At 48.8% G+C, this 24,942-nt stretch overlaps 3 protein-coding genes across 3 annotated transcripts; 2 read left to right on the forward strand and 1 right to left on the reverse strand.

The window, feature by feature from the left end:
* The first annotated feature begins 4,513 nt into the window (after positions 1-4,513).
* On the forward strand, positions 4,514-5,087 carry LOC109744324 (uncharacterized). The gene is made up of 2 exons (XM_020303432.1): positions 4,514-4,669; positions 4,728-5,087. Exons 1-2 carry the CDS (start codon positions 4,514-4,516, stop codon positions 5,085-5,087), a joined length of 516 nt encoding a protein of 171 aa, XP_020159021.1.
* Positions 4,713-7,571, forward strand: LOC109744329 (protein JINGUBANG). The gene has a single exon (XM_020303436.4). The coding sequence runs from the start codon at positions 5,672-5,674 to the stop codon at positions 7,124-7,126; it is 1,455 nt and encodes a 484-aa protein (XP_020159025.1). The 5' UTR covers positions 4,713-5,671; the 3' UTR covers positions 7,127-7,571.
* Positions 7,572-14,319: 6,748 nt separating this feature from the next.
* LOC109744333 (protein JINGUBANG) lies at positions 14,320-17,718 on the reverse strand. Its single transcript, XM_020303444.4, has one exon. The coding sequence runs from the start codon at positions 16,084-16,086 to the stop codon at positions 14,659-14,661; it is 1,428 nt and encodes a 475-aa protein (XP_020159033.1). The 5' UTR covers positions 16,087-17,718; the 3' UTR covers positions 14,320-14,658.
* Positions 17,719-24,942: the final 7,224 nt, after the last annotated feature.

A 24,942-nucleotide genomic window follows, 5' to 3' on the forward strand; every position in this document is an offset into this window, starting at 1 on the left:
AAATCAGACTAGAAAAAGCACAATAATAGTATTAAAAATGAGCGTACAAATAGTCTTGTCTCACACGAATTGCAATAGGGGGAATATGTTCTATAGGATGTTCTATATACTAAAAGTGAAACAGAAAAGAAGATGAAATTCTATTTACTGTCATCAGAAAAAGGTGCAAAAGATAATCACATTCCAACGTGATCACCCGAGGTTTTGCAAACAAAATGTGCCAAAGGTGATTAGTTAACACTCCATACAAAATATTTGTTGTTCTTCAGAAAAACTGGATAAAAAAGGTTGACGATGCCAACTTGATATTATGTTAGTTGTGCAACTACAAAATGCAGAGGATGCCAACTAAAATAGTTACTCTTGTGCAACTAGAAAGGCTGAGGATGTCAATTAGTTAGATGCTATTGTGTAACTAGAAAATGCTCAGGATGCCAACTAATTAAATACTCCTGTGCAACTAGAAAGGCTGAGGGTGCCAAGTCATTAGATACTCTTGGGAAACTCTCAAAAATTTGAAGATGGGACTAAAAAATAGTTACTCTTGTGCAACTAGAAAGGCCTATTTGTGCAAGTAGAAAGGCTGAGGATGCCAACTAGTTGAATACTCTTGTGCAACTATAAATCTTGAGGATGCCAATTGATTAGATACTCTTGGGAAAAGAAATATTCGGCACTTGCATGACCAATCAAAAAAAGTGCACATTCAGGTTCCAGGCTTCTAGAAGAAAATGCTGAGGGTGTCAACGCAGCTACAAAAGGACTGAGGATGTCAACTAGTCGGATGGTATTGTGCAACTAGAAATGCTGAGGATGCCAACTAATCACGTACTCTTGTGCAACTAGAAAAGTCTGAGAATGCCAGCTCATTCCGCTTAGCAGCCCGTTTTGAGTCCCGCCGAGAGGTCCTATTTGGAGAACCCTACAATGAACAAAAAAGTTTGAACTACTGAGATGGTAAAAGAAAGAGCATAAATAAATGGTCATAGGATAAAAGATAAAGAAAATATGAACCTCTGTTTCACTACCAGGCACATCTCCTTCACCAACCATTTTGTCTCTGCAAAACAGAAAAGAACAAACATATTAGTCAAAATTAACAAAATTGCACAGGGGGAGACAAAATGGGGGTGTGGTATGCTACATTTGCATATGAAGTTGGCAACTTAAATTAACAAGTTGCACATGGGCAGAAAAAATGGCTACTCTTAATGTGAAGTTGGCAACTCAAGATAACAAGTTGCACAAGAATTAAGAAAGTTGCACATAAATTCCTACCTGAGTGAGCGAAAAAATTGCCACCCGGTTGGCAAGCCAATCAAAACAACTTGGATAACGGGACATGCCTCGTTGCAAAAAAAAATTGGCTAGAAAATGCCTTTGTATCACCGTGTGATCCACATCGTTTGCATCCACGTTGTGCAACTAGAAAAATAGCAGCCTCAGAAAGACTACCCTGGTTGAATTAAAATAAATGTTGCACATGATTTGCTGCCTAGTTGTACAAAAAAACTGCCACCCCAAAACAAACAAAAATCCATCAAAAACAAAAAAGTTAGGTTGGCTATTTTTAACATGAAGTTGGTGAGTTCAATATAACAGGTTGCACAAGGGAAGCTGCCCCGGTTGCACAAATGGCTAAAAAGCATTCACACAAAATCTGTGAAAACTTCTACACAACTAACCCTAAGGCCCCTAACTATGTTGCCGTGTGTGTGCAACTTCGACAGCTGTACAAACATCGTCTACATAGAAAAAACATGGATGTGCAAACACCATCAAGGAAAAAAAGTATGTCTCTAACGCATCCAGAGTTGCACAAAAAGTTTAACATAAATTTTGCACGGAATGATATCAATTACAATCATGAGTTTGCAATGCATCATGAGATTAATGGAGAACAACTCGCCAATGCGTTTGGTCAGAAGAACACAAACTGTAACAATGACGCCGCCTTCTTGGCTGCCATCTGGACGCCGCAATTCATCTGGTCGTAGGACGGGGAGGCGAAATGGACGATCTCGCCGGCATCCATCATCCTCCTGAAATAGAGGATCTCGCGGCGTCCATCATCCTCCTGAAACAGAGGATCTCGCGGCGTCCATCATCCTCCCGAAACATTGGCTACTCCTGGGGAAAGTTCTGCATAAGAATACCACATCTGTAAAATGAATTGCCTACTCCCGGGAAAAAATGATGCATCTACGACACAAACAAGTGAGGGTGTCCTGTAATTCCAAACAAGTTCAATAAGGTTCTGACAGTGACATATAGTCTGCACACACACACACATTCGACAGTCAAAAAATGCAGTAGTACTAGTTAGTAGCAGGAATAAGATCACATGTTCAGTTGGTGATGCACGAGGCAAGATAGATAAGTCAGAAAACAATTGATCTTCTTCCAAACTTCAATGAGATGTAGCCTTGGGGTCTCAGAAGTTGTCATGTGATCGATGAGTTTTGTTTGCTGTTTAGGTCCACTCAACACTTGAACTAGCTTGCTGGTGACAATTGCAAGCCGGCCGGCCGGCTGGACGGTCGGCCACTCGGACGGCACCACAGACAGATCGATCCTATTTATAGATGCGAACTACTGAAGCTCGGCATAGAACGAGAGTTTGGTGAGAGAGGCGTGCTCACGGTTGCATCCATGACGGACGACTGGGTCGGTGCGATGGGCTTCTTCGTGGGGATGCTAGCACGGCTGATCTGCGAGATCCCCGGCGGCGGGGCCCGGAGGTTGGGGGCTGCTGCTCGTGGCGGCGCATGCTGGCTGGAAGACGCGAGGCGTGCTGGGGTGGCGACGGGGATCCGCGGCGGGAGGTCGGCGACGGCGAGCTGGCGCGGTCCGGAGGCGGCACGAGGGAGGAGGCGAGGTGCACGGGTGGCACACCGGCGGCGGCGGCGGCGGTTAGTGGATGAGGAAGGTCATGGGGTGCGGTAGTGGAAGACGACAAAAGTAGATAGAGATGAACCGAGCATTTTCTTTACGACGTGAGTTGGCTGTCGCGTAGCGCGTGCGGCCAGGACGTGATCGGACGGTCAGGAGCCGGCCGCTCGAGACGCCCAAATAGTGCGTAAGCACTTTTTAGATTTTAGGAAAAAAAAACCACACGCTTGTAATTAACGGAGACGAGCCGCGGGACTTTCCGCCGTCCGCTCAGCCGATTTTGTCCGTTCCGAGAAGAGCATGCACCACCTGTACACCCCAATTGCCAGGGCCTCTTTGATTCGCAGGATTGTCAAAATGAAGGAATAGGAAAAATGCAGGAATAGAATGGCATGTCCCATGGTATCCTACAGGATTTGAAAGAATGTTTGATAGCGCAGGAAAAACAAAGGAATTCTACAAAGAGGTTTGAGTGGATGAAAATTTCCCTCCAAAATGTAGTACAATTGAATCCTATGGAAAAATTCCTATGGATGCCAATCCTATAAATCAAACGAGCATCCCAGGAAAAATTCGGTTTAAATCCTCCAAAAATCCTATGCAATTCATTTGAATCAAAGGAGCCCTAAAGCTCTAAAGATGCATGTGCTCTTTTTCCTCTTTTATTTATGGCCCTCATCTGCACAACACAAAGTCATCAGAAACAAAAGAATACTTGTACAGTTCCTGCTCCGCCCACCAGATTGGTCAAGGACAGGTACGATCTCGATCGATATAACTAGGCTTGGGTGACTCGATCCAGCACTCAAACCAGCACGCCAACACAGAAGGAAACTATCTACTGTTTCCATCGATCAAGCTCACGTATTTAGCACTACTCCATGCATGTTTTGATCGAGTGAGTTACTATCATTCGCTAACCATTCGATCAAGTGGTTAATCTTTGCTTCTAGTGCAACTTTTGCATGGTAAACCATATGCATGTCATCTTTGGAGTGCAGTAATTTGAACAAGTGTCCATACGTTTGAGTATGGAAAGATCGCTGCCGTGCAATGCAAGTGATCTGGAATGTTCGATCACGTCCGGGCCTGGCCATTGGCATCGCAACGGAATGTTCACTCCTTTTTATTTAATCCGACGGAATGGTGCAGCAGTGAGATATTTCTTCAGCATGAATCTAACCAATGATGAATGCCACAATAGTCCTGCCCATAGTCCTGCGAACGTAGCAGCGCTCGCCGCGTGCCCACTGTTGGGCGATCACACAGCAGCCGCCGAGTCCGAGACCCATTCCCAATAATGAATAAAATTATTCTAGAGTAAAACCGACAAACTCAAGAAAGCAGAACCCTCCTTTAAGAGCATTTCCAACAGCCGCGTCAAAAGACGCGCACGAGATAAACTGAGTTTTTAGCGCGCGGGCATCGGTGGCGGGAAACTAGCGCGCGGGAAAAGGCAGTAGCTCGCGCGCTATTTTTGGCGCACCGCCTGTGGCGCGCCTTTAAATTGCGGCGCTCGCCACGCGGCTACCCCACACTCTCTTTTCCTCTGTCACGCGCGCCTCCACCGCTTCCTCGTTGCTTCCTCGCCGCTCCAGCGCCCCGCCACCGATGCGCCACCATGCCGCCGCGCCGCCGAGGAGCGTCGGGCTACCGCGGCGTCCGCCAGCGCCCCAACAGCTGGTACTACTCCGAGGTCCGGTCTGGCGACGTCCGGCTCGCCCTCGGCACCTTCAAGACGGCGCACGAGGCCGTCCGCGCGTACGACGCGGCGCACGTGACGCCTAGGCAGGCCGTGCCTACAGATGAACTTCCAGGACGTCTACACGCTCCAGCAGGCGCTGGACGTCGCCCCTCCGCCTCGTCTTATCACGGCACAAGACCGTGCGGAGCACGCTGAGCGGCAGCGCCGCCTCCTCATCACCGAGGAGGACGAGCAGGCCATGACGGAGTGGCGCCGGCGCCACCCGAAGGACGTCGCCGACGAGCAAGCCTATTGGGCAGAGCAGACGGCAAAGCGCCGCGCGAAACCGTTGGACAGGCGTCGACAGAAGGCTGTGGCGTTATCGCAGTGCGAGACCGTCGAAAATGGTGGGCAGTCGATCTTTTCGGCTAATGATTCTCGTTGGGACGACATGTGGCTCGATACCTCGGACCAGACCAGCAAGGATGACGATGATGACGACTGGGAGTAGGTTGTAGTTGCATTGCACTATCTAGTAGTTTTTTTATGTCGTTGGACCGTAGTTTTATCTATCTATGCTGTAAAACTATGTAAAATATCTATGTATCGTCGTTTTTATCTATGATTTTTTTATTTTTTTATATTTTTAAAAATGTGTACGCAATGTTCAGCTGCTGGAGCTACGCGCGCTGCATTTTAGCGCGGCTGCTGGAGCCAGTGCTGCCCACCACGCTTTTCCAAACGATGGGCGCGCTGCAAACTGTTTTTTAACGCGCCGCGCGTTGGGCGGCTGTTAGAGAGGGTCTAACGGGAAGGAAATAATCAATCAAATCGGAACCCTCGATCCGGATCCACCTGTCGGAACGTCGTGCCTCCCACGGCATCGCTCTCGTTTCAGTCTCTCACCATCTCCACGCGATATATATACCGCCGCAGCTCGACTCCGTCTTCTCCAACCTCGCAAGCTTCTTCTCCTGCTCCCTTTCGGTCTCGGCTTTCCTTCCTGACGCAGGCCTTAAAAAGGACCCAGCCGCTCGGCGCAGCGCAAACCATCAGCTGATCGATCGTTTCCTGTGTGAATTGTGCAATCGATCCATGGGTAACCACCAGAAGCTCCTCAACTTCCTCCGGCCGGACCCTGCCGCGGTGGCCGCATGCTCGCCGAGGTCCTTCTCCTCCTCCTCCGCCTCCGTGTCAGATGACGATGGGTATAGCTGCTCGTCCTACCCGACGACGGACGGAGACGCCTCGCCGTCGCGCTACGGCGGCTCGTCGACCCCGCCCACGCCCAAGTCGCCCTGGGCGCACCTCCCTGGCCTCGGCGCCGGGGGTGCCGTTGCCGAACCGGGCGCGACGGGCCTCATCGCGTCGCTGGTCAAAGAGGACGGCCACGTCTACTCGCTGGCGGCCACCGGGGACGTTCTTTACACCGGGACCGACTCTCGGAACGTGCGCGTGTGGCGTGACCAGCGCGAGCTCGCCGGGTTCAGGACCGCCAGCGGCCTCGTCAAGGCCATCGTGGTCGCGGACGACGGCCGCATCTTCACCGGCCACCAGGACGGCAAGGTGCGCGTGTGGCGCGCCGACGCGGACAACCCCGCCGTGCACCGCCAGGTGGGATCGCTCCCGAAGCTCAAGGACTACCTCAAGAGCGCCGTCAACCCCACCAGCTACGTCGAGACGCAGCGCCGGGGGCGCCAACGCGCAGTGTGGCTTCGGCACTCCGACGCCGTGTCCTCCCTCAGCCTCAACGAGGGCGCTGGCCTGCTCTACACGGCCTCCTGGGACAGGACCTTCAAGGTGTGGCGACTGTCGGACTCCAAGTGCCTCGAGTCCGTGAGCGCGCACGACGACGCAGTGAACACCGTGGCCGCCGCCGGGTTCGAAAGCGTCGTGTTCACCGGGTCGGCCGACGGCACCGTCAAGGTGTGGCGGCGGGAGATGGCCCCGAAGGGCGACGCGACGAGGCATGTCCTGGAGACGGTGCTCAGGAAGGGCGAGGGCGCGGTCACCGCCATCGCCGTGTCGCCAGAGGACCGCGTCGTGTACGTGGGCTCGTCGGACGGGCTGGTCACCTTCTGGCACTGGGTCGACGGCGAGGCGAGATACGGCGGTGTGCTCAAGGGCCACAGGATGGCGGTGATGTGCCTGGCGGTGGCCGGCAACGTCGTTGTGAGCGGCTCGGCCGACCGGACCCTCTGCGTCTGGCGCCGCGACGGGGCAGAGCACGTGGGTCTCGCCTTGCTGGCCGGACACACCGGGCCGGTGAAGTGCGTCGCCATGGACGAGGAGGCCGCGGCCGCTGGTTCGGGCGGTGATCGGCGGTTCGTGGTGTACAGCGGGAGCCTCGACGGGTCGGTCAAGGTGTGGCGCCTGGCGGACGCGGAAGCAGAGCCGGCCACGACAGTGCGGGTGACGGAGCGCACAGCAGCAGCACCGGCGCAGCCGTCGCAGGTGTGGAGAGGCCAGCCGGCCCCGGCGGCGTACGCGGAAGCGTGGGCGCCGTGCCAGACGCCGGAGCTGAAGCGCGTGCGCGTGGCAGCTGCGTGAGGTCGAAGCAATGGTACGTGCCCGCATGGAAACAATGTGCTGGCCACGGTTCTGCAAGGAAGGAGGAAACAGAGGAAAGATCGTCGAATGTCCCTTGTGGTGAACGATGCGGAGGGTACCGTGATCGCGAAAGAATGAGAAGCAGTTGATCCGTAGCATCTCTAGTGCAATCGTCCAGCAGCAGGTTCAGCAGTCAGGAGCCATTTTGGACCCCTCTTGGTGAAGGCCTCCTCGCTAGGGAAGGCTCTATTTTTTAAAGTTAGAGCACGTACAGCCGGACTTAACAAATCATGCCCCTCAAACGTCTGCAAATGCGCCCGGACGCGTCCGCGGGCTTGAAAGTTACTTTGTCATGGCAATTAAGTTAAATTTTCCATGGCAAATTGAAAAGATAATTTTGTGATGCTAAAAAAAGCTTAAATTGACATTGCTGTAAAATGTAAAATTACCATGTATGCAAAAGTAAATTTGCCATGATAATTAAGGGAAAATTGCCATGGCAAATTTAAAAAAGGTTAAATTGCGTTGCAAAAAATCATGTGATACATGTGGTAAGCAATTCAAACTATTCAAAAAAAATTGCGTTACAAAAAAAGAAGGTAAATAATGCTATTGCTATAAAAGTAAATTTTTACCATGACTGTAAAAGTAAATTTACCATGCTACAAGTTTAGTTTGCCATGTTCTTTAAAGGGTAAAGTGTTGGAAGATCAAATGGGTTTAAATTAAGTTACCGATGGGTGCTCCCTAATTCTAGTCTTCAAGAAAAAATGTAACCAATGGGTGATGTAATCAAGCAATCTTTGGTACTCAGAAATCGTAGAACCGGTATGGAGCGGGGAGTAGGTCTTTTGTTCGATGGCGGTGTGAAAACACTTTTGGTGAAAATCTGGAAACTTCATTTCTCGAATGTTGGATCGCAAACAGACATACTATATCAGAAGTGGGATGGCAGTATGGCACCCCAGCCACTTAAGCATGTTTTACAGAAGGCTCATGTATTTGTTGAAATTCTAATAGAGAAGTCCTCAAATCTCCTTGTTCATAGTCTCTAGAGAATAACTCAACCCGGCCCGTTCTCATCACCACAAGGATGTATCCATCGTCGGAGAGACATCGGCCGTTACCACGGCGGGTAGATGATGCCGCCACCCTTGTTTGCTAACCCACTCTAACGCCCTGTTTGGAATCTCTCCACTCCGCTCTACTCCGCGGAGCTCGGTTTGAGCTGCTCCGTAAAAAGCTGCGGCAGCCTGCTCCGCTCCGGGAGCTGAGTCGCGGGAGCGGAGAGAAACCGAACAAGCCATAAGAATGGTGGCTCTGCCATGCGCAACAGCAAATGCCTTCAAATCTCCAGAGAGAATCACATGGAAATCAAGTTCCCGTGAAAACCGATGAAAACCACGTAGAAACAATATTTTGAAGTTTTAGGAAATCTATAAAAAAGGATCTTAAGAGGGCGATGTTTAATTAACAAGTGAAATTACCAAGTTCAAAAACATTACCATTTGCATGGTATAAATAATCAGCATTAAATTGTGTCAAACGGTGATTGTGAGTATTCATTGTTGAATTTGTTTTTTCATATCTCAAAAACATTACCATTTAACAGTGAATGTCAGAATACATACTTGAAATTTCGCATGGCAATAAAACAGCAATCTCTTAACATCCTATATTGTTTTTCATATTTTTTGGAAACTTTCAAACGTGGTTTCCACGAAGTTTTCTTTGAAACTTGGTTTCCATGGGATATTCTCTCCAAGCTTCCATGGTTGTGTTTTGTTAATTGCTTGGGTCTTGCACAAACAGATCATGTACCAACCGCATTAAGATGAATCCCATCACATGTGCCATGGTTTTGCTTCTTGCTGTTCTGGTTGAGCGCACAAGCATGCTATATTGTCATTTACACTGAGAAACAGAGGTCAGGTGGCAAAGTTGAAAATCCAGTCAAGTAATAAGAGACAACCTGGTGTTGAAGCTTCACCGATCAATGCCTATTTTGGCACAGTACCAGAAGTTCATGCATTGCATGAATTTCAAAAGGCTTTGTGCCTATGTTTTGCTTGAATTGTATCTGGATACTGTGATTCTTTTGATTGCTTCCACATTATGTTTGGAGAGACATGTCTAACGGCATATTTTTCCAAACTGAAACTGTGCTAGATGTCCATTATGCAGCCTGGATATGCCCTTTGGTTTTATATATTCCACGCATTGTATCATTTTGTCAAAGTGCTGTCGTAAAGTATTCGGGCAAATATGCATTGTATTTGTCACTTTTAACAGAGGAAAGGAGCTCAGAACTGCATACACGTCTAGAAGCTTTGTTTTCTGAAAAATTGTCTCATTGTCTCATAGATATCCACAAATTTTCCACAACCGATTCACACCTCACATTAAAAAAGGAATGAATATTCACATGGAGGGATAACATTACACAACATCAAGGATCCATATCCAAACTGCATTGCACTAGATTCTGTGAAAAAATGCAAAACTGAAAAAAAGGCACAACTGCAAAATTCAGTACACATTATGTAAACATCAAAACTGCAAAATTCAGTGCAGCTTCAGAAAGGAAGACATTGGAGCATCTACTACTCCAATCTGAATTAAAACCATGACACTTATTTTGGATCGAAGGGGGTAGCTTCGAATAGAGATGCAGGGCGGCGCCCGATCCGCCCCACTTCCTTCAAAACGAGAAAAAAAAACTGTTTTAGCTGGATCAGAGTGCATATAAAGTAATATGTACTAGCTGGGCACTTTTGCCGGACTTTGTGGGACGCCGCTCTGCACCCCTAGCTTCAAAGGAGAAGGAGGTTATTTTGTGGCGGAGAAGGGAGTAGCTCTTTTGAAAACTCGGCCCACTCATTTTTCTAACACCATTCCGCAATTTTGCAGCGGCTTCACGTCCCAAGCAAATGACACGAGTACAATGCCTCCGTCGAAAGCACGGTCAAGTGCTAGGTCTCGGAAGGTCCTCGTCGGCCCCAAGTGTTTGGGAGTGTGCTTGGTGGTCGATTGGGTAGTGTTGCGGTGCATCGGCACCCTTGTATCTTGCCTTGGGTGTGTGTGGTGTGTGTGGGGGGTGCGTGTTGTACTCGGATTTGTACTTCTGGTCGATGCTTTATACATAAAACGGGGCGAAAGCCTTTTTCGATAAAGCACGGTCAAGTGGTAGATCTTATCACGGATACCAGCTGCTCGATTGATCATGTTCTTGTCTCCTGTTAATTGAAAGTCCAAATCGAGCAATCGATTGCAAACCTACTCGCAAATAGTAACAAAAATAGGGATCCGTGCATGTCACGAAATTTAGATAGATAGAGTAAACAAAAGTATGGTGTTATTAGCTGTCGATGTGCACCATGACGCACCATTATCTACGAATTGAAGGGCATTCACACATAATAACCACGCCGTCGAGTAGTAAATAAACACGACGTATGGCCGGTCATGCGTATCTATCGACCAAGAGTACTTTACCTATATTGTAATTCTACTATGGATCGGATCCCCAATTCACTTTTTCATTGCGCTTTACCGAGAGCGAGAGGGCGACAAGAGTGCTTTCCATTGCCATTTCCTAGCGCCCTTTTGCGGCTGCTCCACGTCCGAGCAATTGACACGAATTCTGTGCGAAATTAAACAACGAACCCAGTCAAAGTGTTAGCCCAACTGGTCACATTCTTGTCTCCCGTCAATTGACAAATACAAGTCGATCGGTCCACGTTGCAAAGCTACTTGCAAATAGTAGTAATGAAATTAGTGATGCGTGTCACGGAATATATGAGCTTACATCGCGAGATCGACGACCGAAGAGTAAACTAACCACTGGTGCTATTAGCTGGCGATCTGAACGATCTTACTGATTTCATACCTCGATCACCGTCGGGTTTAAACAATTGGACATGGTTTGAGTGTTTTAAACTGAATGTATTCCTAAACTAGCCAGGATAGTTTTCACCCCAGCGCTTTAGACCTACCTCGGATATGTTGGACATGCATGATCGATTTTAAGCACACGCGGCTCCCATCGTTTTCTCACCTTTTGGTTTTTGATTAGCGTAATAACAAATTAACTGGGTGGTAAGCCCGCGGTAATCAATGCAACTTTGGCACCAGATCATATTTTCTTCAACACGTATTCGTCTCTAGTGCAAACTGAGTGCGCACTTGTTGCGCAACCAGTGGGCACGTGCACCACACTGGTTAAAAGCAATATACGTGAGGAGAAAAAAAGGAATGTCGTGTGTACCTTTAGGTTGGGAAGTTTTCCGAGAGAGGAGGTTGGGTTGGAACTTGGAAATTGGAACCCATGCCCATGTCCTACGACGATTCTTCTAGAATGAAACAAAAAGGGCCACATGGCCACCCTTAAATTAGGCAACTGTTTTACAGGGTACGTGCCCTTAAATATTGACTAAGCCGAGCGTGAGTGAGATCAACTTTTGCATAAAGAAAGGATCATGAGTGAGATCTACAAGCATTATGGATGGGGACACGGACAGACCTAAAAGGTTCAACATCTACTCCTTCCGTTTGAAAATGCTTGTCATTAAAATGGATGTATCGAGATGTATTTTAGTTCTAGATACATTATTTTTATCCATTTTGTTGACAAGTATTTTCGGACGGAGGGAGTATATATATAAAAAAATCCAACATCTATGAGCCGATGCTTTGATTAATAATTCAAAAAATGGAGTACGCGATCCATGCGACGGTGGTACCCATAGCTAGTAGGTGAGTGCCCCATGCCGCTTGGGAGGTGAACCGTTGAAGCACGAAACTAATGCAACGTGGCGGCCGATCCGGCTTTGAAAGCGTCCTGAAACCAATCAACCAACCGGTAGCTACCAACTAAAACGTCGTCACGTAGACGTATGTATGAAACGGCGACGGGCCAGGCGCACTTGGCCGTTGCACCGAAATGGGAAATGGCCATCAGACAATTGGACAGATCGATGGCTGAACAAATAATCTTTATTTTGCGACAAGTACAAGTGATCTACGTATATAGATCCAATGCTGACGTATTAGTGAAGGAGACGGCCACAGTAGGGTGTGCCTGGTCGTTCGACGTGTCTCCCGTTGAGGATTCGACACCAGTGCTAGCCAAGGGCCTAGCACATGATGATGGTGTACAAATTCTCTTTCTTTTGCTTATTTAGAGCAGGCCTGTGAGTCAGTTTTGGGAAGATTGGTGGATTGGAGATAAAGCATTAAGGGGAATTTTTCCTTGGGCTTTACAACTTATGTTTTGACAAAAGCAAATCAATTAGATACATGCTTGAGAAAGGACTGGATTGTGTCTTTTATTTAGGAAAACTTTCCATCTATTCATCAGTTGTCAAGGTAGTACAAAGAACACCAGAAGTAGAAAAATACATCTAGCTGATGATGTTCTGTTCAGATTGTGCATCATTTTTATTTCCTCTATTGTTTCTGGTCCTAAGGCTGCCCGTAATGGGAGTATCATCGGTAGTATCATGCATGCCAACTAAGCAATTTAGATGAGGTGGCATAGAATTAAATGAAGAAAGAGAGGCTTGAGTATCATATCATCGTATCATATTAAATGATGTGTTACTTTGTGTCATGCATGGCAATAAATGTAGTCCTCTATGATGTAGTATCATATGCATGATACTAATATATATGATACTCTCCATTACAACCAGCCTAATAGCTACTCCCTCCGTTTCTAAATATTTGTCTTTCTAGAGATTTCAATAAGTGACCACATACGGAGCAAAATGAGTGAATCTACACTCTAAAATATATCTATATACATCTGTATGTGATGTCTATTTGAAATTTCTAAAAAGACAAATATTTAGAAACGAAGGGAGTATAACAAAGACAAGTGATTTTTTATAATGAAAATTGGAGAGAGAGCTCCTTTTATAAAAAAGGCATGTGAGTCAGAGTTCAGTAATGCCTGCATAGTTCTTTGTAGCTAGCTCGGCCTATCAATTAAATTGGTAAGGGACAAGGAGTACACGCTTGACCTATACGACTCAAGATGGTCGATCTCGGCGAACTAAGCGTAGCTCAAAGATTCAAATCCTAGATAGACTTCACACTCTTAGATTTATTTTAGCCTTTCGCCATGTTTGTTAAGTGGGAGGAGACGTTCCTCTCGACTACAAGATGCCTTTGGTTGTAATGGGGAACACAGTGCATTGGAACACATTTTTTTAAACCCATCAAAACTGGTGCTTAAATTTTTTGATTTTTTTGACATGAATATGCATGCATGTGGTCTAAATACATGTTAAATTTCGTTCAATAATACTTTGTAGAAACTTTGTATTGTATGCAACACAAAAAAGACAAATTCTGGGCTAAAAATCAACAAAAAACAAGCCCGTATTTTGCATGTGTCGGTCGTTTATGTGTCGCTCACATGCAAGCACGTATATTGACGAAAATTGCACAGTTATAGTACACTACTATTTTTTTGTGCGGCAAAGTTATAATACACTACTATACCTGCATGTACACAAATTTTTTGATTTTTCAATCTGTAAGCATCCATTTTTTTGGACTTCAAAAAACCCGGCTCAATGTGCCCGTGCTCCAAAGGAATTATTCGCTACTCTACGTGCATCTTGGTTCAAACTTCAGGATGTGGAGCCTCTCCCAGATGAGCAAAAAAAAGAAGTGGAGCCTCTCCCAGGCTGAATTTACATGCACGGTTGTTATTTGCTGGGCTCGGACAGAGGGCACATCCTCGACGTGGTGGCTTGGAAGCGTTCATGCTAGCCATTTCTGCCGCAGGATATTTGCCGTGATACACCCCCGGCCCTGAAGCTCACATCCATGTGAACCACCGGACGGACGGAGTCTCTGAAAATGACGGGTGTGGCTCGCACGATGCCCCGCCAGCTCCCGTTGGTCGGCTCCCATGTCGATCTGCACTGCTACAGAGGGCATCCTCGGCTGCCACGGGAACCCCTGTTCCACGGGAGCCGGGTGAGCACCCCCGAAAGTGAAACAAATGAAAGCGACGACGACTCTCTCATTTATGCCATGATTCTTTCCACCAAGCCCGACTACGTCCTGCACAAAACTGCTAAACGTTCTGCACGAAGCCAGTGTACTGCTACAAGTATCATCGCTGCGATTCAAGATTTTTATGTTGCTACACAAGTTAATAATCCTTTAGTGCACACTTGTTTTTCAGGGAACCTTTAGTGCACACCTTGTTGCACGAAATCTATCTCAATGGTTATACAGCCAAAATCACCCACACAAACCATTTTCCCTCTTCTGTCAACCGATTTTGACGTGGCCCGTGACCTCTCACTGTCAACCCACCGCCCATTTCTCCCCGTCAACTACACAGACCAGATGATCTCGGCCACCGCCACACAATCTGATTTCCCACCTCAAAATACACGCACAACTCGTACTGCTACGTATATGTACACTCTAGTACGATCTGCCCGAGTACACGTGTGGCCACCACATTGTTCCCTTCCATGCGCGCACGTAGGAGCACGATTGCTTCGCCCTCACGCCGCTGGCACGCGCTTCGCCTCCGCCGTCGCCTGGTACGGCGCCCACGCCTCCGCGTACGTCGCCGGGGCCGGCTGCCCCCTCCACGCCTGCGACGGCGCTGCTGTGCGCTCCGTCACCGGCGCTGGCGTTTGTGCGTCCGACAGGCGCCAGACCTTGACGGACCCGTCGAGGCTCCCGCTGTACACCACGAACCGCCGATCACTGCCCGAACCGGCGACCGCGGCCTCCTCGTCCATGGCGACGCACTTCACGGGCCCGGTGTGTCCGGTCAGCACGCTCAGGCAGACGTGCTCCGCCCCGTCGCGACGCCAGACGCAGAGGGTCTGGTCGGCCGAGCCGCTGACGACGACGTTGCCGGCCACCGCCAGGCACATCACCGCCATCTTGTGGCCCTTGAGCACGCCGCCGTATCTTGCCTCGCCGTCGACCCAGTACCAGTAGGTGACCAGCCCGTCCGACGAGCCCACGTACACGACGCGGTCCTCGGCCGACACGGCGATGGCGGTGACCGCGCTCTCGCCCTCCCCGAGCACCTTCTCCAGGACATGCTTCGTGGCGTCGCTCTTCGCGGCCATCTCCCGCCGCCACACCTTGACGGTGCCGTCGGCCGATCCGGTGAACACGACGTCGTCGAACCCGGCGGCGGCCACGGTGTTGATGGCGTCGTCGTGCGCGCTGACGGACTCGAGGCACTTGGAGTCCGACACGCGCCACACCTTGAAGGTCCTGTCCCACGAGGCCGAGTAGAGCAGCCCAGCGCCCTCGTCGAGGCTGAGGGAGGACACGGCGTCGGAGTGCCGAAGCCACACCGCGCGCTGGCGCCCCTTGCGCTGCGTCTCGACGTAGCTGGTGGGGTTGACGGCGCTCTTGAGGTAGTCCTTGAGCTTCGGGAGCGAGCCCACCTGGCGGTGCACGGCGGGGTTGTCCGCGTCGGCGCGCCACACGCGCACCTTGCCGTCCTGGTGGCCGGTGAAGATGCGCCCGTCGTCCGCGACCACGATGGCCTTGACGAGGCCGCTGGCGGTCCTGAACCCGGCGAGCTCGCGCTGGTCCCGCCACACGCGCACGTTCCGGGAGTCGGTCCCGGTGTAAAGAACGTCCCCGGTCGCCGCCAGCGAGTAGACGTGCCCGTCCTCCTTGACCAGCGACGCGATGAGGCCCGTGGCCCCAGGTTCCGCAACGGCGCCCCCGGCGCCGAGGCCCGGGAGGTGCGCCCACGGCGACTTGGGCGTGGGCGGGGTCGAGGAGCCGCCGTAGCGCGACGGCGAGGCGTCCCCGTCCGTGGTGGGGTAGGACGAGCAGCTGTACCCGTCGTCGTCCGACACGGAGGCGGAGGAGGAGGAGAAGGACCTCGGCGAGCATGCGGCCACCGCGGCCGGGTCCGGCCGGAGGAAGTTGAGGAGCTTCTGGTGGTTACCCATGGATCGATGCCACAACAGTTCACACGAAAAACGATGGATCGGCTGGTTGATTTGCGCTGCGCCGAGCGGCAGGGTCCTTTATAAGGCGAGGAAAGGGATCCGAATATGGAATGACCTACGCCGGAAGGAAAGCCGAGGCCGAAAGGGAGGAGAAGAAGAAGCTTGTGAGGTTGGAGAAGACTGAGTCGAGCAGCGGCGGTATATATGTCGCGTGGAGACGCTGAGAGACAGAAACGAGAGCGATGCCGCGGGAGCCACGACGTTCCGACATGTGGATCCCGATCGAGGGTTCCGATTTGATTGATTCTTTCCTGCCGTTTAAAGGGGGGTTACGCTTTCTTGATTTTGTCGGTTTTGCTTGAATCATTTTTATTTCATTTATTATATTACTGGGAATGGGTCTCGGACTCGGCGCGCTGCTTGGGTGGCAGGACTATTGTGCCGTTCATTATTGGATGGTTTCGTCACTTGGGATTTTTTCTTAGAGAAAATCTCACTGTTGTGAGAGCTGTCCTCGTGAGGGGCAATTGGATAAAGAAAACTATGTGTCGACCATTCTCTTGCGATGCTAATGGTCGGGCTCGTACGTGAACGTGATCACTAGTATTGCATTCGTTCCATGCAGTTGTTAACACTCCACTGAAAAAACTGTATGTATTGACACTCTTCCCATACGGGAGATCTCATCTGGCGTGCTGGTTTGAGTGTTGGATCGAGTCACCCAAGCCTACATCGATATCGATATCGTACCTGCCCTTGACCAATTTGGTGGGCGGAGCAGGAACTGTACAAGTATTCTTTTGTTTCTGACTTTGTGCTGTGCAGTTCAGGGCGATAAAAGGAGGAAAAAGAGCACATGCATCTTCAGGCTTTATTAGGCAATTGGGGTGTACAAATGGTGCATGCTCTTCTCGGAACGGGCAAAATCGGCTGAGAGGGCGGCGGAAAGGCCCGCGGCTCGCCTCCGTTAATGCAAGCGCGTGGTGTGGTGGCGCCACCGCCATGGACCATGCCGGACCGTACGTACGTGTCAGCAAGGACGGCGGGTGCGAGTTGCTTCCGGGACCGAGGTTTCCGTAACGATTTCAACATGTGGGTTATGGATGGGTCGCATGTGCGTGCTCATTTCATACTACCACATCAATAAAATAGCTTTCCTCAACAACAACAAAAAAGATCAATAAAACAGCAAGGATCACACGCTTTGCTTTGTTTACGAGGGTACGAATCCTTTTTAGAACAAAGGGCGCCATCAGTTTAATAGTATATCTGAGAAGCACACGGTACTTTTAAGCAAGTTGTTGAGCACTAATTAGTGTCCCATTTGGACATCGTTGTACATGCCTTGCCAGTTTGGAACATATTAAAAGTTCAACTTGGCCAGATTTTTTTTTCTCCCCTAACAATGTGCGTACTCCTAATTATTGTCCATATTCAATTTTAGCCCTAACAAGAAAATATTTAGTTATATCCGCAAAAAAAGAGTGAGATACTCCATTAGATTGTAAAAAACACTATAATATCGTGTGCATCCAAATAAGTTTATCAGAAAAAAAAACACAAAACAGGTGGGGAGAAATATTGCAAGTCTTCTTTTTTAAGTTGTTGATTGATTTTGAGATAGCTACCCGCTCGCATACACCCACTCTGTGGAAGCCATCTGAAGCGGGATTGTATCGGTCCGTCCGGTGGTTCGGACACACTTTCTCCCGCAAGGTAAAGACAAGGGGAAGGGGGTGGGGGGGGGGGGGGGGGGGGTTGCGGGACTCCAGATAGCAGCCACGTTGGACTCCGGCATCCCAGGACCACTAAATCCCCCCTCCGGATCCCATTTTCTTCCACTCTGCCACTTCTCCCCTTTGCATCGCATCCGCACCCTCCACCTCCACTGCCGCCGTATACCTCTCCAGCCGCCACACATGCATTGTTGGACGTTCGCAACCAGCACCAACGCGCCCACTCGCCTTTTATGACGGCGTTGTCCATCCTAGAGCCGTTTGTACCCAGGTACCACCATGTCAACGACCTCGATGGCGGCCATTTACATACACACACTGTTGGATGAAGCTAAAGAAGCAGTATATGTGGGATGACATGATCCGTTGAGAAACTTGTTGGACATCAAATTTGAGACATTATTGTAGTAGACTTATTTGCATGCTATGTATGGATGATTTGTGCTATTTTCTTTTCAAAATTTGATGAATATCAGCCGGTTTGCACGATCTTCCGCTAAGTAGAAATCCAGTTTGAAATGTAAGCGGGCAGCGTTGGATGCCCGACTCCGGTACGGGCGGAAATTTACGAGTCGGTGTTGGAGATGCCCTAAAACCATGACACCTTTTTTGGACCAGAGGGAGTAGATCATTTGGTTTTCGCTAACACATATCTTTTAAATTGATATAAATGTATATAAAGAAAATTAGACCACAAGGCCATGGTTTCCTTCTCTGTTTATTAGTGAAACATGATTGCTTGATTGATCTACGAATTTATGTCCTTGAAAACAATTTGTCTATAACTTGAACCTCACATGGTGTCCAATAAAAAGATCTACTCTTTCCCTTCAGATTTATAGGGCTCAATTCAAAAATCTCACCAAACAAGATAGATTATGAGTGATGGAATAATTTTCGTAGTTTGCGAAAGCACTCAATTAATGGGCCATTTTCCTCAAAAAAAAATGATTACCAATGTATTAATTGCAATGCATGCATGCGTGACCAATAAATGATCAAAAGAAATTTACATGCATTGGTGAGTTTCTCTTAATCCTTGCATGCAATGATTTAATGCTTTTTTAATTGTTTGGATTGCTTCCTCCAAATCTGAACATGTGAATGAAATCAATAAAACTGAGACTTACAAAATAGAAAAGCGAAAAATTTGAGATAAGCCCTATAACCGCAAGGGATGCACCTGCAAAACGCGCCCAAAGAAGGTAGAAACACAATTAAGCATATTTTCTGTTGGAAGTGGGCTACTTGTTTATTTGCAAATATTTAACTTATTTACAATATAACATAAACAACATGATATATTTCACCGATTGGTCATGGTATATGTTAATATGTTTTTACATAAAATTGATCAAATAGAATAAAATAAAAATCTTTCGAAGAGAGTCGCTGACCTTGTTCGTTAGATATAAATTCATAAAACAGCAAACTAATTTTGCCATAAATGGTGACAGTATTGGGACGCAGGGCTTATGTGGAGAGATCGCAACGGCACTTTCGTTTTCCTTTGAGCCCGCGCGAACCGCCGGATCCGTGAGGCAGGGGATGCCCAAAACCTGTGGCTCACCTGCATGTGCCGGCCGAGACCGACCAAAAATATCGTTAGCCCGGGCGTAACGTACGTGCAATCTGTGGCCCGGATACGTTTCGCAGCGTCCACATGCTCAGCTGGGTGGCGCCGTTCTGCGTATTCTGCAGCCTGCGCAATAACTGCCCACGCTTTGTTAATATGCTCCCTTTTTTTTCTTAAATGAAAAAGAAATCATTCTCTTGCTCATGCTCTCCTTGTAGTAGTTGTAGTACTGTAGTACTAGCTAGTATGGAAACATGTCGATCAAACATCTCAACTTCATTTCAGCAGCAAAACTTATGTGCGATAACGTCTACTTGACATCATTGTTTCTTTCGTGAGCCACACCAGCCGTATGGATCAGCGCTCGTGTAGTAATACGTACTCATGTTTTTTTTTGCGGGGGTAATACGTACTCATGTTGAAAGGTAGACGATCATCTCTCCTTACGCTCGATCGATGGGAGTATGTGTCGTTTCTCTAATTTGCTTGTACGTCATATTAGAGTAAGAAAGTAGATGTACGGTCGACGATCTAGTCAAGCTCGACGCAAAAGCAATCGATCACGAGGGCGGAAATAACAACCAATATATCCTACCTAGCAATCCCAGCTCACCACTACTCTGTGTCATCTGTCTCAGTCTCGGCTCGCGTGACCAATTTCCCGTTTTGGCGCGCCGGCTCGGACCCTGCAGCAAATGTGGACACCTGGCCCGTCGCCGCGCCCATATAGTAGGCAGCGTCGCCGTCGCGCGCCGTTGGTAGGTCTGCTTTCACCCGCCACGTTGCGTCCGTCGCTCAAATGTGTGCTTGTTTTGTGCTTCCCTTCCTCTGGTGCATGCATGCATCTCCCACAGGCCAACACGTTGTCAGCTATTAGTAGCTCATACGCAGTGTATTAGCGTATGCAAGTCAGCGTCTACGCGCCAACGTTGCACGGTAAGAAGCGAGTGAGCTTGCACATCACATGCATGCAGGATTGGGGTTCTAAACCTAGTTCGGAAATGCTTCTAGACTCCCCTCTCGCTCTCATCCGGTAACCTTTCCCACTAACTAAAATGCACTAGACACAAAACGTGTTGAACAAAGCTGATCAAAAAGAAAGAAGAAGATGGGTCGTGTACAATGAACGCAGCCAAGGAAGGTCTAAAGCGCATCAAATCTAGGTACGCTCTGTTATAACTATTTGAATATAGGACTTCCACGTTCGATTTCAAGTTGTTTTTTTTTCTTTTGAAAGTTACACTCGATTTCTAGCTAGGTGATCCTTTGATCCTTATCCCGATCGAGCTAACCACAGCAATTCATTTTCAAAGAAAACTCGCACCACAGTGACGTCTGATTCATGTGATAACATATTTAAAACCACGCTGCATATGTACGATCCAAAAAAGCGATCCAGCAGATCGCCAGCTAGTACCATCACTTTAGTTTACTCTCCATTCACTGACTGTCTCCATTCATAGATCTCGCGACGTAAGCCGTATATCTCGTGACATGCACACACATGCCACATCTCTATTTTCTTGGTACGAACTTACGATTTGGCGGTAGCTTTGCGACGACGTGGATCCTTAGATTAGTACTTGTCAATTGACGGGGGACAAGACCATAATTAACTCAAGTTTGTACTAAAATGGCGCTGGCATTGACCCTTTGGCCTTGGCCATGTGGGTTGGCGTGTGCCTCGTAGCAAAGATCTCATAAAGATTAAAGCGGCAATCTAGAAGTAAACTGGATAAGATATGCATGCCCGGTATAGTACTTGACAATGGTGCATGTCATAGATTTGCAACAAAAAAAATGGTACATATTATAAGCCACTGTACGGGCATCTACATCTACAGCCGGACTAAACAAATTTGGCCCTCAAATGTCCACGGACGCACCCAGTCAGCGTCTGGACGTGTCCGTTTTGACTCCATACTTTTTCATTCACGCAGCCATGTCTCTCACTTTTTTTATTTATGGCCGATCACATGCATGTGATTGGGGAGAAGGAGAAAGAGAAAGAGAAAGAAATAATAAAGAAAGAAACAAATGCTCTATTGTGGGCCGAATCCTATGTGGTGGACACAAAACCACTGACCGGACACGCCTGGGCACTCCTCGTACTCATCTCATATATGACGCCTGGGCACTCCTCGTACTCATCTCATATATGACGCCTGGGCACTCCTCGTACTCATCCATTTATCCACTTCTCCGAACACCCACTTCTGCGACCTTATTCCAAGGGCAACAAGGAGATTTGGAGAGGGTGCAACAGTTCTTCAACTGCCAAATGGGAGAGTTCCGGTGCAAATACCTAGGACTACAACTTAGCATTCACAAGCTCATCAAAGTACAATGGCAACCCATGTTAGATCAGGTCAAGTATTTCATTCCGGCTTGGCAGCACGGTCTGATTCAGAGACCAGGAAGACTAGTGCTAGTTAACAGTGTCATCACGGCGAGGCCTATTCACCATCTGCTCGTCATGAACGCGCCGAAATGGGTGTTCGAAGAAGTGGATAAATGGATGAGGGCTTTTTTCTGGGCTGAGAAAGAGAACGTCAACGACAGGCAGTGCTTGGTGGCTTGGCACACCATTTGCAGACCGACTTGTTTTGGTGGTCTGGGAGTCAAGAACTTAAAGATCCAAGGCCTGGCCATGCGTGTCCGGTGGGAATGGCTAAGAAGGATAGAGCCCACCCGCCCTTGGCAAGGGTTACACCTCATGGTGGACAAGGAGGCAAAGGCAGTTTTTGATAGCATGGTGCTCATCAGAGTTGGAGAGGGAAGCAAGGTCTTGTTCTGGACCGATAGATGGATACACGGCTTCGCTGCCAAGGATATCACCCCCCTGATTGTCGGAATGGTCGACAAACGCGTCAAGGGTAAGAGAATTGTCCAGCAGGCGCTGCCCGAGGGCGCATGGGTTCACAACATCGCGTGTGAACTCTCCTTTACAGCGCACTTGCAGCTCGTCCATCTGCAGCAGGCTGTGGCTACGGTAGCCAAGAATGAGTCGGAGGCTGATGTTTTCAGTTGGCCTTGGAATGCGGCGGCAACCTATACCGCAAAGTCTACCTACATGATGCTATGCCAGGGCATGACCTGTTTTGCCGCCGCTCATTGCATCTGGAACAGCTAGGCGCCCCTCAAGTGCAAAATCTTTGCTTGGCTGGCCTCCCAGTATTGGCTTTGGACTTCGGACCAAAGAGCGAGACATGGACTACAAAAGACAACATCGGCATGCTACACTTGCTCTCAAGAAGAGGACACAGTTGATCACATTCTAGCTCGGTGCATTTATGCAAGGCAAGTTTGGAGTGGCTGCTTCGAGTTCTTACAAGTCAACATTCAAAGTCCAAACCTTGAGGACACTTTCATGGAGTGGTGGGAGAAGACACGAGAATCCTTCCAAGGCAAGGTCAAAAGAGGGTTCGACTGCTTCGTCATCGCAACCGCGTGGCACTTATGGAAGCAAATGAACGCAAGAGTGTTCAATCGGAACGATCAAGTTAGATCGGCCTCAAGCCTAGTGCAACAAATCCATGAGGAGATCAAACTTTGGAAGAAGGCGGGAGTAGGAGTCGAGGGACTAGATAGATTTGTGAGAGAGAATAGTTTTTTGTATTTTTCTTGGAGTCGGAGCTCCCGTGTAGGCACTCTCGTCTCGCACGGACTCTTGTAAACATTATTTCTCTCTTCTATAAAAATACGGTACGTCATTGGCGAACTCTCGAAAAAAAGGGTTGCCGGACAACCCAATCATTTAAGGAGGCTTTGAGGGTCCGGTTGAGTCAACGTTTTGCTTCCCTCTCCTGTCCGGTCAGTGGTTCTGCGCCCGCCCAGTCAATTTGAGAAATCCGGCTGTAGATGCTCTAATTGTATACACATACATGATGAGTGACGCGACGCACTTCTCTGTCAAAAGATTAGGAGACTAATTAAGCAGTTTTTTTTAACTTGTTTGTTGTTGCAGGCTTGTAGCGGGAGGACGCTAAAGGTTTACCCGGTCTTCTCTGCAATGCACGCAGCCTCCCTCCTAGTTTTTTCGTTACCATTTTTGATCAAGAAAAGAAGACCCTTGACACAATCAAGCCGTCTAGCTTTGGTTAGATAAAGTGGAATCACGAGAGCCCAAACAAGAGCCACTCCTCCTAGTCCTCCTAGGCTAGCCAGCACCGGTGTCGAGAGTCCGGCAAGCAAGCAAGCCATGCGTGCCACTACTACCCATCACACCCTTCAATTCCATCCATCAGCTTTGGGTTACACCAGTCACCAGTCTATCCATCCCATCAGCTTCCATGATCTGTCTGTCTCGCCCGTGACCTACTCCCAGTTCCGGCGCGACGGCCCAGCTCTACCGCGGAGGCGGGGACACCTGGCCCATCACCGTTACGTAACGTCCACGTCGAGGCGTCGCCCGGCGTTGGCAGTTGGGTGGACTTTTACGCGCGCTCCTGCCACGTTGCATCCATGGAGCATGATCTGTGCTTTCTTTTTCTCGATCCGTTAGCCGATTGGTCCGTGGCTTGATTTGGTGCAGCCACTACCCAGGTTACCACGCTATCGTCCAAGTTTATGTAGCATGGAGCATACGTGCAAATGCGATCGAGTACGGTGGTCCGCGCATGTCAACGTTTCACGCGCCACCGTTGCATGCTGGTCGCGAAAGGTTTGTGTGCACATGCATGCATCAACTCTATTATTTGTTGGCAATCATGCATCAACTCCACATAAATATCTCGGGCCGCCTGAAAGTAGAACTCACGACGGTTGATTTTGCAACTCCCTCGAGCTCGAGAAGGGGACGTCGAGGATGGCCGCGCGGTATCGCCGGTTGCCATTGCCTCGTCGAAGGCAGGGAGTAAGGTCTTGCCAAAATAATAGACTCTGCCTTCCTAATAAACCTTAATATGAAGTGACATGTTCTCTGAGCTTTTATGGAGAATGTATAAATTTCGCACCATGTTTCTTGACATTCTTTGTTTCTCTTTCACTTGTTTTTCATTTTTGAAGTAGCCGGACTTGGCAGATCCACCCATCAAAACGCCCGCGGACGCGCCCGGGCGCGGCTACGAATACTGACCGGTCAGTCCTTAAATTTTCCTTCTCACAACCGAACACCTCAATTACCATATCAAATCCATACAAACTCATGCAACTACGTCGATGCATTTTACACACATCGTCCGGCTATACATCACTAAACATGTCATCGGACTACCAAAATCTAGCATGTTTGACTACGGTGGAGAAGATCATTCACGGCTGCCTTTACCCTTGACGTCCTTGTCGTGGAAGTACCGGTCGAATACGCAGTAGGGATCGAGTCGGATCTGCTCATCGCCGGAGTTGTCCTCCTTCTCCTCCTTCGATGGCAGTCTGGCCATGGCACGGACCATCCGATGCTGCTCTCGGGCGAGGGTGCGCGTGTTCCTCCTCTGTCGCCTTTTCACAATGCGGGCGCGGATGGCTTCCTCCTCTGCAGCCATCTGCGTCGCCGTATCAGCCGCCTCCGCCGCCGCCATGTCTGCAGCGTCTCGGGCCTCGGCG

The sequence above is a fragment of the Aegilops tauschii genome, chromosome 4 (assembly GCF_002575655.3).
Source record: "Aegilops tauschii subsp. strangulata cultivar AL8/78 chromosome 4, Aet v6.0, whole genome shotgun sequence".
In the NCBI taxonomy this organism is placed as follows: Eukaryota; Viridiplantae; Streptophyta; class Magnoliopsida; order Poales; family Poaceae; genus Aegilops; species Aegilops tauschii.